General features: G+C 38.9%; 1 protein-coding gene across 2 annotated transcripts in view; it reads left to right on the top strand.

The window, feature by feature from the left end:
- Dhx9 (DExH-box helicase 9) overlaps positions 1-11,780 on the top strand; it is a 34,009-nt gene extending 22,229 nt beyond the window's left edge. For both annotated transcript variants that reach the window (XM_051147587.1, XM_051147585.1), the window contains exons 16-28: positions 383-483; positions 1,355-1,568; positions 1,719-1,813; positions 2,035-2,108; positions 4,211-4,363; positions 5,996-6,156; positions 6,765-6,876; positions 7,005-7,166; positions 7,275-7,402; positions 8,594-8,823; positions 8,914-9,029; positions 9,423-9,623; positions 10,817-11,780. In XM_051147587.1, coding sequence (XP_051003544.1) covers positions 383-483; positions 1,355-1,568; positions 1,719-1,813; positions 2,035-2,108; positions 4,211-4,363; positions 5,996-6,156; positions 6,765-6,876; positions 7,005-7,166; positions 7,275-7,402; positions 8,594-8,823; positions 8,914-9,029; positions 9,423-9,623; positions 10,817-11,498 — 2,429 coding nt within the window. In that variant the 3' untranslated portion in view covers positions 11,499-11,780. The remainder of the gene's footprint in view (positions 1-382; positions 484-1,354; positions 1,569-1,718; positions 1,814-2,034; positions 2,109-4,210; positions 4,364-5,995; positions 6,157-6,764; positions 6,877-7,004; positions 7,167-7,274; positions 7,403-8,593; positions 8,824-8,913; positions 9,030-9,422; positions 9,624-10,816) is intronic.
- Positions 11,781-12,370: the final 590 nt, after the last annotated feature.

Below are 12,370 nucleotides of genomic sequence, written 5' to 3'. Positions count from 1 at the left end.
CATGAAATTTTACTTCCTTAAATGAATGGATTTGTGCTGAGTGGTTTCAAGCGGCAGGGGAGCAAACTTCATACAAACTGACTGGTAGTGATCTTCCAGTCTACATTGAGATCCTGGTGGAGATTATGACAGTGTACACAGGTTCTGTAAATGTTTGGTTAAGAAATATGTATAAATGGGAGATCCCAGCTGACTCTATAAGAATATATTCAAAAATAAAATTCTTTCAGTTTCCATAGTTAAGATTTAACTATGAAATTTTACTGCTTAAACTTCCGGTTTGTGAAGACCCAAGTTGAGAAAGATGAAAGGAGTTTGAACTGTGGATTAGCAGATTTATAGCTGTAACATTTTACTTAACTAACTTGGTTATCCTTGACAGAATATTTTTTGGAAGACTGCATTCAAATGACTCAATTCATTCCACCTCCAAAGGACAAGAAAAAGAAGGACAAAGAGGACGATGGTGGTGAAGATGATGATGTATGTAGATCACTTATGAATGACTAATGTGCATTAGAGAATATTTGGTGAAATGACAAGTGGTTTGTTTAAAGCACATGAATTATTTTAGCGCTGCACAATCCTGTGAAATCAATTGTAATGCCTATTCTTAGATAAATGAGTATTCAAATTTTAGGTTCAGTGGCAAGAGGCTGTCAAGATTATACAGGTATTATACAAATCTGGTATAGAAGCCTTAATAGTAGCTGGGCACTGGTGGTGCATGGCTCTAATCCCAGGAGGTAGAGGCAGGTGGATCTCTGAATCAAGACCAGCTTGGTCTATAAAAACCTTGTCTCTAAAAACAAGGGGGCTAAAAAAAAAAATTTTTTTTTTTATTTTAAACAAAAATAAAGCCATTCCTTCTATGTTGTGTTTCTGTGTGTTATAGTGCCCAGAAAATTGGCTAGTTTAGTTCTCTACATGGGCCCTGGGATTCATGTCACTGTTTTTTCTGCAGTTGCCTATACTTTATGAGCTTGACAGACACTTGCCCTACTCCAGGTTTTCTATTTGTTTAATCAGTCTTAGGTATTGATTGAACCCAGGGTTTTTCACTTGGTAGACAAGCATATTACCATTGAGGTTTTTTAACTTTATGGCCGTGTTTGAATGTACCTCTGGAGCTACGGTTGAGATGGCCAGGAAGGCCAAGGTCATTTGGTAGGAAGTAATAATAAATTAGAAGAAAAATTATGGAGTCTATATTATGGATTATCAGTCTTTCTGAAGACTTACACGGACATATATTCAGATGCTTCCATGGGCATAGAAACAGGTGTGGGTCCAAGAAATTTGAGAGCCGTAGTAACCGATAAATCGTGTTTCTCCTTTTTTTTTTCCCCCTCAGGCAAATTGCAACCTGATATGTGGTGATGAATATGGCCCAGAAACAAAGTTGAGCATGTCTCAGTTGAATGAAAAGGAAACACCGTTTGAACTCATTGAGGCTCTCCTTAAATACATAGAAACCCTTAATGTTCCTGGAGCTGTACTAGTTTTTTTGCCTGGCTGGAATTTGATTTATACTATGCAAAAGCATTTGGAAAATAATGCGCATTTTGGTATGAGTTCTCTAATTTTAGATTGCCTATCAATATTTTTGCTCTTCCCCTGACTAATATGTTGGGAGTGTTTGTTGAAAGAGAGTATGTGTCATGGAGAACTGTTTTAATTTGCTCTTAATTTTAGTCCTTAACCATTGTGTATTATAGGAAGTCACCGGTATCAGATTCTACCTCTGCATTCTCAGATTCCTCGGGAAGAACAGCGCAAAGTGTTTGATCCAGTACCAGATGGAGTAACCAAGGTAAACACAACACCAAAACAAGATCAGATTAATAAATGATACACGTTCCAAGAGCTACTAGAAAAATGCTGCGGCATCAAAAATTAAATAGAAAAAGGTCTATTGGTAGATCATTTTGATCCTGTTGAATTAATGCTCCCATTCTAGGTGGATTGAATAATTATCTTACTGTTCATGGGTGGGTGTTTTCTATAGTTAATTATTTGAAATTTTTTTTGCAGGTTATTTTGTCTACAAATATTGCTGAAACAAGCATTACCATAAATGACGTTGTTTATGTCATTGACTCCTGCAAGTAAGTTCCTAGGGAATTTTATTTGCCTCTTTGTGTTAGCCACTGCCAACTTCATCAATTAACACCTTGTCTTGTTGTTTTCTTTCCGTAAAAGTTTCCTTCTATGTGTATTGGTGTTTTGCCTGTATATATATATATATATATGTCTATACACTAGTTGTGTGCGTGGTGCTTGTGAGCTGCCATGTGGGTGCTGGGAACTAAACCAAGACAGACAACAAATACTTTTATCAATTAAGCCATTTCTTCACCCCCTAGTTGTATTTCTTTTGAGGTAGTTTGACTGTTGCACTTCAGATTTGATTTTTTTTTTTTTCCTTGTCTACATACTAGGGTTATAGCTGTATACCATCACATCTCCATTTTAAACTTTATTGTCAGATTTTCCTACAGATACCACTCATATGTATGTACTGATTGTAGGTTATGAGTACTTAACCAGGGTTGGAGAGATGGCTCAGTGATTAAGAGAACTGTACTTCCAGTTCCAAGGTATCTGACACCTTAGGCCAATGACAAAATTAAATGCTGTGCATGGTGGTACATTACCTTTAATCCCATCCCAGGCCTTAGCAAGTAGTAGATCTCACCTTACCACCATACTCAGGAGGTCACAGGGCATGTATCAGAGGTCATGCAGAGCCTGCTAGAGTAACTAAAGGCTCTGGGTGTTTAGACTCAATGACATTAGGTCTACAGTTTCCATTCATGGAGTGACACGAAGGGCTGGGGGTGGTAAAGTACTTACCAACCATGTTTAATAGCAAAAATAACTTCTAACTTTTCATACCATGATCTGTAACTTGCATATTCCCTTGATTGCTGAATTTATGCTGTTGTTTTGGGAATTTTTTGTTTTCTTTGTTGAGAGGCTTTCTCTCTGTGTAAGTTTGGCTGTCCTGGAACTCATGCTGGGCTTGAGCTTAACATAGTTCCATCTGTGCCTTCACTCCAAGTCTGGGACTGAAGGTCTGCATCACCATGACAACCATCCGCCTCTCATTAGTTTATAAATATAGTCATTACTTAGCATGAGACAAATAGTTGACTTGAAGGGCACTACTTTAAGAAATTAAAAAACACTACAATCTCGTGTTGTAGAATTTGCCAGCCTTGAATATGTACTGCAAGCCTTAGTCGCTGTGGTGCAGGCCTGCAGTTGGATTTCTGTGCATTTTAGGACTGTCTGGAGTACAGAGCAAGTCCATAGAGAACCTATCTTCCCCCTCTCCCCTACAAAAATACGTAGTGCAACACAGCCACAAAAATTAAAAGACTTAATTAAACCTATGTGAGTTGAGCCTTGGTATAATGAGTGCACAGAAATTGTGTAATAAAGCAATAAAGAAGCCTGGTTGTTTATTGTTTATGTGTTTTCTGAATACAAGTACGTCATGTATGTAAAAGGGAATTTGATTTGCCAATTAACTATTTACCTAACAGGGAATGGGATTCTTCCAGTTCTAATCTCAGTCATGGAGTTGTGGGTACCTATAGCTGTTTTAAGGTTATTTGTGAATCCAAACTGACCATGTGGTCATTCTTGTTTGTCTTGAACTCTGTATTCCCACACCTTGGTCTCCCATATATATATATATATATATAACAGGTCTCCTGTTGTTGAAGTATGGTCCCAACACTGCTAGAGTGTAAAGAACGGGTCCTGGTTGTTTTCCAGCTTACTGTTCTAGAGGGACAGTCGCTTTTGTAAGCCTCTGTGCCCCCAACCCACCCACTCCTCCATTTTATGTTTTGAGATAGGGTCTCAAAAATTGTACAATCTGGTCTGAAACACTAGACTATACAGGCTTTTACCTTGTGATCCTGCTGTCTCAGCCTACCTAGTTAATTGATCTATGTTCTTTTGCATGTGTATGCAGCCATTTATGCACAGGTGAGCTAAGGTCTGTCACTGAGCTCTTGGGACTCTCTGGCTGATCAGAGAACTTCTAGAATCTTGTTATCTGCACTTCCAGGATGTCATAATTTTGCTTAGTGTGAATGATAAAGATATTTGTATATCTTTGAATAGATGAGTAGCTAAGAAAATATAAAGTCATTGCTGATTTATGACTGCTGTCTCCAATAACTTTTCTTTTTAGACAAAAAGTGAAACTATTTACTGCTCACAACAACATGACCAACTATGCTACTGTGTGGGCATCAAAAACAAACCTTGAACAGAGAAAAGGGCGAGCTGGCCGCGTACGACCTGGGTTCTGTTTTCACCTTTGTAGTCGAGCTCGTTTTGACAGGTAAAATAAAATTTTAAATTAATAATATTTGTTTACTGGGATTGGTCATAAATATAAATCAGTGAACAACTTGGGTAAAGCTTTGCAATTTGGTTTCTTACCCACTAAGGCACTTGGCTGTTTCAGCAAAGTCAGGTTTTAAAATCCATGAATTTTTAATTAAATCTTTTGTGCCCTCCCTACCCTTTTTCTTTGAATGAACTATATGCCTAAGTGCCTTCAGTAAGGCATATTCAAGCTTGAATAATGGGGTTCTATGTAAATATAAATGAGAATATAAAACTCAGAAGTTGCCAGTGTTGGCTTATGTACTTTAAGGATATGTGGGCAAATAATGAACTAGAATGGAAAAATTAGTTTCAATCTGACTTAAGCCTGCAATTGTAAATTTAGGTGTAGTAAACCTAAGAGGTGTTCAGGAGACAGACAGGTGGGCGGATCTCTGAGTCCTGCATAGTGTACTGAATGAGTTCTAGGACAGCCAGGGATGTGTTGCTGAATATTTATATTAAACTTTGTCCTATGGCCTGGCTAGCCCCTAATAATCATCATAGAGACCTAGCGATTTATTTAAATAGCTTAAGCACAATAACTGGGCAAATAAAATTTATTTTCTTTTTAATCTTTCCAAGGCCAATTTTATTAAGGTTTAATTATTATACAAAACTGCATATAATCAGTGTATATACCTTGTTAAATTTAGACATGTATGTATACATATGCTAATAAATGATCTAGCTAATAAATATATTGCCTTTTTATGATTCCATATGGCCCTTTTGTTTTTCATGATGGCAAAGATAGTTAATGTTAGTTTCATTTTCTTAACAAAATGTTGTAAACACTATTACTGCTAACCACAGGCACTAAGTGACAGTGCGTACCTCTGGAACTTTATACAGCTGTTACTTTATGCAACTTAAATTCAGCATATCTTCTCTGTGTCACCTAATAATTTTAACATGCCATTGTCAGTTTCTATACCTTCGACTACATTAAGCCCTTACCTAAGAGGAAGCATGCAGGGTTTCTTCTGTTACTGACTTATTTCACTTAGCCCAGTGCTGCCCAGGTCCATGTCTGGACCACAATTAGGTTATTCAGATTACAACTAAATTGTTATCCAATCACTTGTATCCTCCCATTCCTCCCTCTTTCACCCTATTCCCCTCCTTTAGGTCTGTGGTCATAAGCTATCAACTCATCTTGGTAACCTGCTTATTCTTTTTTTGTTTGAGTGCTGCCAGGCACAATTTATTTTCTATGCTTGTCTGGCTACTTTCTAGCTGCATTCCTCAAGTTATTTAGCAATAAGTTGTCCTGTCTGGGCCGGACCTCCTTTTGCTGAACTTTCCACCACTCTTTTTCAATCCATGCTTGTTAACAGATAGGTAGCCATAAGTAGAAGTGGTAACATTAACTTTTTCATCCTCCTTTACTTCCCATTTGAAAAGGCATCCTGGATGTGAGAGTAAAGTCAGAAGGCAGTTTCCAGGCGGTTTCATAGTGAATGTGAAAAGTTTTGTAGTAATTGTAAAGGTATCAGGAAAGGGCTACTATGTACTCAGTTTCTCTATATAAAGATTTTGTTAAGTTTTCATCTTTGTTCTTTTCTGCTTCTCTAAATTTTAGACTGGAAACCCACATGACACCAGAGATGTTTAGAACACCATTGCATGAAATTGCTTTGAGCATAAAACTTCTGCGTTTGGGAGGAATTGGCCAATTCCTTGCAAAAGCAATTGAACCTCCACCTTTGGATGCTGTAATTGAAGCAGAGCATACCCTTAGAGGTACGTGCTTTTTCTACAGTAGGCTTTCTGACTCTGCTTGGCAAATCCCACTTAAGGAGTAAATCTGGATTAGTAAGGGTTCATAGATAAGCATCACACTTTGCATGAGGAGCTTGGGGGATAAAGGTGCATAAATGAGCCTCCCTTAGAAAGCATTAAGGAAATACTGAATACTATATATCTTAGGAATCTGAGCACAGATTACCTACTTCTTGGACATGTGTGTAATATTCTAAATGTGAGTCTTAGAGGATTTGTTTCTTAATTCTCAAATCTGTTATTAAAGTAGTATAGTGAAAAATGAGGGCATTGAAGTCAGAAGGCTTTGCATTGAACTTGTAGTCTGCCACTCAACTACTGTGTAAACTTTGGGGTTTTCTGGATATCATTTCTTACGGGATATGTGGATGCTAATGCTGCTGCTGTATCAGTGGTTACAGTCTAATTTTTTTAAACCTCGTTTCATAGTGTCATGTATTAGGTAAACCAGAATGGGTTTTGTGGGTGTGGGGTTGATCGAATTATTTGCTCTGGGCATCATGCTTGACACATAGTGAAGCACTAGCTGCCTTTATTGACATCATTCACAAATAAGTATTTTCCCACAGAACTTGATGCTTTAGATGCAAATGATGAGCTGACTCCTCTTGGGCGAATCCTGGCTAAACTCCCCATTGAGCCCCGATTCGGAAAAATGATGATAATGGGGTGCATTTTCTAGTAAGTTTCTTTTATTGTTGGTAGAAAGATGGACTGCTGATGAAAAGGCTTATTAGCCAACAAAGGGTTCAGTCCTCATTTGAAGATGTGGCAAAAAGATTGATTTATTCTCATTGTAACTGTTTCAGTGTGGGAGATGCTGTCTGTACCATCTCTGCTGCTACCTGCTTTCCAGAACCCTTTATCAGTGAAGGAAAACGCCTGGGGTATATTCACCGGAATTTTGCTGGAAACAGATTTTCTGACCACGTGGCCCTTCTTTCAGTATTCCAAGCCTGGGATGATGCTAGGTATGGGCTTAGATGCAATTGCTGTAGAATTTAGTGAGCTGTCTGAGTTTGTAATCATCTGAGCTTTCTGAGCATTTGAGAGTGAGTGCTTTGAAAATTTTGTTTTAGGATGAGTGGAGAAGAAGCAGAAATACGTTTCTGTGAGCAGAAGAGACTCAATATGGCTACACTAAGAATGACTTGGGAGGCCAAAGTACAGCTTAAAGAGATTCTGATTAACTCTGGCTTTCCAGAAGGTAAAACTTCTCCCATTTTGTAACCTGGGGTCAATGTGGCTCATACTGTAATTCCACATTCAGGAGGCTAAAGGCAGAATAGAAACAATTGAGAGAATACAAAAAGATATTCTGACTTGGCTTCTCAGATACAGGAAAAGCCCTCTTCCTACAACCAATTATTTTTAACCAGTTTTATTTTTATTTGAACTGTTGTCATAAACTACATGTGCAGTACTTACGTAATGTCAGCTATTTGATAAAATACACTTTTTTGGTTTTTCGAGACAGGGCTTCTCTGTGTAGCCTTGGCCATCCCGGACTCACTTTGTAGACCAGGCTGGCCTTGAACTCACAGCGATCCGCCTCCCGAGTGCTGGGATTAAAGGCGTGCGCCACCACGCCCGGCTCAAAATACACACTTATGATGAACCTAATACAGCTCTATTTCTTGGTGGTAATAAGTTGAATTTGTCTTTTCCAAATACACTAAACTTTGAGCTGGAGTATGTTAATCAGAAATAATATATTGGCCTGGTGGGGGTGGTGCAGCCTTTAATCCCAGCACTTGGGAGGTAGAGGCAGGTGGATCTCTGAATTAGAGGCCAGCCTGGATTACAGTGTGAGTTCCAGGACAGCCAGAGTTGTCTGTTACACAGGGAAACCCTGTCTTGGAAAAAAGAAAGAAATATATTTAGTAGAATTTCTAAAGATTACAAATTAAATAATTAATTTTTTGTTAACTGACAAAATTGCCTTTTCTTTAAAAATCTAAAGGAAAAAATACTTCTATATATTAGAAAGAATCTAACAGTAGCCTTAAGATGAAGCTCCTGTCCTGCTAATAAAAATAACAGTTTAGCCGGGTGTGGTGTACACCTTTAATCCCAGCACTAGGCAGGCAGAGGATCTAAACTCTTATCAGAAGAGTTCTTTTTGGTTTTGTTTCCACATAGGGTTTCTCTGTGTAGCCCTGGCTGCCCTGGACTCACTTTGTAGATCAGGGTGGCTTTTAACTCCAGCAGTCCACCCACCTCTGCCTCCCAAGTGCTGAGATTAAAGATGTGCACCACCACGCTCAACTTCAGAAGTGCTCTTTAATTAAACTTGATGTCTGTTAGAAAGATTCTAAGAAAGTTGTCAGAAGTCTAAGTAGAGTCTTATTTTTCTTATCTAGTTTTTAAAAACCATTTTTCTAATTTTTTTTAACAGATTGTTTATTGACACAAGTGTTTACTAACACTGGACCAGATAATAATTTGGATGTTGTTATCTCGCTGCTGGCCTTTGGTGTCTACCCCAATGTATGCTACCATAAAGAAAAGAGAAAGATTCTTACCACAGAAGGGCGTAATGCACTTATCCACAAATCATCTGTGAACTGTCCTTTTAGCAGCCAAGACATGAAGTACCCATCTCCTTTCTTTGTTTTTGGTGAAAAGGTAAGAGGATTAGGAAGTCTGAAAGATCAGGAGTTTGACATAGCTAATTACCTATGAATATGTGACATTTTGCATTTTCTCTATCCACAGATTCGAACTCGAGCCATCTCTGCTAAAGGCATGACCTTAGTCACCCCCTTACAGTTGCTTCTCTTTGCCTCCAAGAAAGTCCAGTCTGATGGGCAGCTCATTTTTATAGATGACTGGTACGAGCTGGCTTTCATCTGTGAACCTCAAACTGAATTTTTAGAATGGAGATTTAGAATTAAGCTCTGCTCTTTGAACTCTTAATATTGGGGGGGGTGGGAAAGGGGGGATTTCAGTTGTAAGACCCTAATGTATTTCCTTGGAGAGTTTGATAGTCTGGTTCATAAACAGCAGGATTGATCATTGAGATGTTTTATGAGGTTAATATTGACTGTTACTGTTAGTTCATACTTACATTTACCTACTTTGGGGCAAATCTTGATTCTGATAAAAATAAGTAGTTACATTTATGCTATGGCTTATTTAACTCATGGGAGGACAATTTAACAAATAGTCGCCTATCTCTTTCTGTGTATGTTCTTAGTTTTATGTCTTGTTTCCTTTTATCTTAGGATCAGATTGCAAATATCACATGAAGCTGCAGCATGCATCACAGCCCTCCGGGCAGCCATGGAAGCTCTGGTGGTTGAAGTCTCCAAACAACCAAATATCATCAGCCAGTTGGATCCTATAAATGAACACATGCTGAATACAATCCGTCAGATTTCTAGGCCCTCAGCTGCTGGTATCAACCTTATGATTGGTAATGTTAGGTGAGTACTTAATTAAATTCACATGTCTATAACTTTTGCAGACCTTGATTTACTAAACAATAATTTAATACTTTGCTACTGAGGTTGAATTTTTGAACATTAAGGAATGGAGTTGAACCCAGAACAAAATATTTAATTCCCTTTATTTCTGTTAATCAATTTACAACATTGCTACATTGGAAATAAAGCCCTAGAACCAGGAATGGTGGCCCATGCCTTTAATCCCAGCAGAGGTAGACAGTTCTCTGTGAGTTCAAAAGAGAGATCAGGATAGCCAAGGCTTCACAGAGAAACTGTCTTGAAAAAAAAAATAAATAATAAAAATAACAAAGCCTTGGCTGGGCACAGTGGTACACGCCTGTAATCCTAGCATTTAAGGGAAGGAGGTCTCTTGATTTCGAGGCCAACCTGCTTTACAAAGTGAAGACAGCCAAGGCTACACAGAGAAACCCTATCTCAAAACCGAAAAAAGAAAGCCCTGAAATGTAGAATGTATTCAAAGTCTCTGGGTCAGAAAATGTTGTAATCAAGTTGAGACATTTTCCACAGTACTGGCTGGCTTCTCATACAGTATTAATTTCCTTTGTCAAGTAGAAAACAAAGTGTTTATTTGTCTTTAATATAGGAAATTCCTAAAAAGCGAGTCCAGGACAGCCAAGGCTACACAGAAACTCTGTCTCATAGAATATTTGCTTAATCCCCTCCCCTCCATTTATAGCAAACGAGCGCTACAGTAGCGTTCCTTGTGTATGTTTACTAGTTTTCAGTATTTTAAGGAATTTGCTTAATCATGAAAGCCTCCCAACCTACATGTGTTTGTTTATTCATGTTAAACTACAGTTAATAAAATGGGCCAACAATTCAGCTATACTAAAAAGGCAAGTAACATTTAATAATCAGTATGGGAGGCATTAATGGATGTTTATTTCTGAGGAGTTTCCACCAAAGACATTTTTAAAAGTTAGTACAGGGGAATACTTGATAACAAATACTATGAACCAGAGTAACTTTATACACTGCATGTTTTAATATGGCTGTTTAGATTACAAGCTCTAGGGAAAGCATTTTTAAAATGTTAATTTTCTTATTTGGTCAGTGTTTATTGGGATTCTTAGCATGTGCAGAATTCTGGGTTCAGTCCCCTGTGCCACACACAAAACTAAAGTGGTTGATGGTTTTCTTGCTTTTCCTAGGTATGGCGATGGTCCACGTCCTCCCAAGATGGCTCGATACGATAATGGAAGTGGATATAGAAGGGGTTATGGAGGAGGAGGCTATGGCGGTGGAGGATATGGTGGTGGCTATGGCGGGGGAGGCTTTGGAGGCGGCTTTGGTAGTGGCGGGGGAGGCTTTGGAGGTGGCTTTAACAGTGGAGGTGGAGGCTTTGGTAGTGGTGGGGGAGGCTTTGGAGGTGGCTTTAACAGTGGAGGTGGAGGCTTTGGTAGTGGTGGGGGAGGCTTTGGAGGTGGCAGAGGTGGAGGCTTTGGGGGTAGTGGAGGCTTTGGCAGTGGTGGGGGAGGCTATGGTGTTGGAGGTGGTGGTTATGGAGGTGGTGGTAGTGGTGGTTATGGAGGAGGCAGTGGAGGCTATGGAGGTGGTGGAGGAGGTTATGGTGGCGGGGAAGGTTATAGTATAAGCCCCAACTCTTACCGTGGAAATTATGGTGGAGGTGGTGGGGGAGGATATCGAGGAGGTTCCCAAGGGGGCTACAGAAACAACTTCGGTGGAGACTACAGAGGATCTAGTGGAGACTACCGGGGATCTGGTGGGGGCTATAGAGGCTCTGGAGGATTCCAGCGAAGAGGTGGCTATGGAGGTGGCTATTTTGGACAAGGACGAGGAGGAGGAGGTGGTGGTGGCGGCGGCGGCTATTAAGATTGTGACATAGCCTATGCATAGACAGTTTAAAAATGCATGCTCTATGTTTTTCCAAGATGTTTATTTGCACCAAAATGTAAACTCATTTTCTGCTTAATCTGTAGTTCATTGTAGTTTCAAGCAACGAAGAATGTAGACTAGTGATTTTGTTTATATTATGTAATGTAAAATATGACCTATTATACAAGTCTCACATCAGTTTGTATTTTTTTCTTTAAGGGGTAAAGACTTTACCCGTTTACATTTTGGTTTTCATTTAATAGAAAATAAAGTATTACACTGAAAATTGACTGTGTAGTTTGGTCTTTTTTTTTTTTTTTTTTTTTTTTTTTTTTAAGCAGTTGAACTCACATCTCAGTATGTGTAGGAATTAGCTGTTTTGTCTTAAATCCTCAGACTCATCTGCCTCTGCCTTCCAAGTGCTGTGATAAAAGGTGTGCTGCACCACTACAGTGGCTACAAGCACTTTTGTGCCCTTTGTAAAACTTTACTGTAGCAGAAACTTTGTCTTTGAAAACAAAAGTCTTGCCGGGCGGTGGTGGTGCGCGCCTTTAATCCCAGCACTCAGGAGGCAGAGGCAGGTGGATCGCTGTGAGTTCAAGGCCAGTCTGGTCTACAAAGTAAGTGCCAGGGTTACACAGAGAAACCCTGTCTCAAAAAAAAAAAAAAAAAAAACCCAAAAAACAAAAGTCTTAATTAAGGACAGCCTTTTCATTTTTAAAAAAGATTTATTATGACAGTTGATGCATTATCTGTTGCCCAAAGTCTGAAAGCAGTGATGTTTATTCATGTGAGAGTAGTCTAAATACCAGATTACGCAGTTGGCATAGTACATGACCTCACTGGAATTTCCTCTTTTATATGCGTTA

Source organism: Acomys russatus, chromosome 6, assembly GCF_903995435.1.
Source record: "Acomys russatus chromosome 6, mAcoRus1.1, whole genome shotgun sequence".
NCBI classification, from domain to species: Eukaryota; Metazoa; Chordata; class Mammalia; order Rodentia; family Muridae; genus Acomys; species Acomys russatus.
The sequence above is the reverse complement of the archived record's forward strand: the minus strand, read 5'-3'. Positions and strand labels throughout refer to the sequence as shown.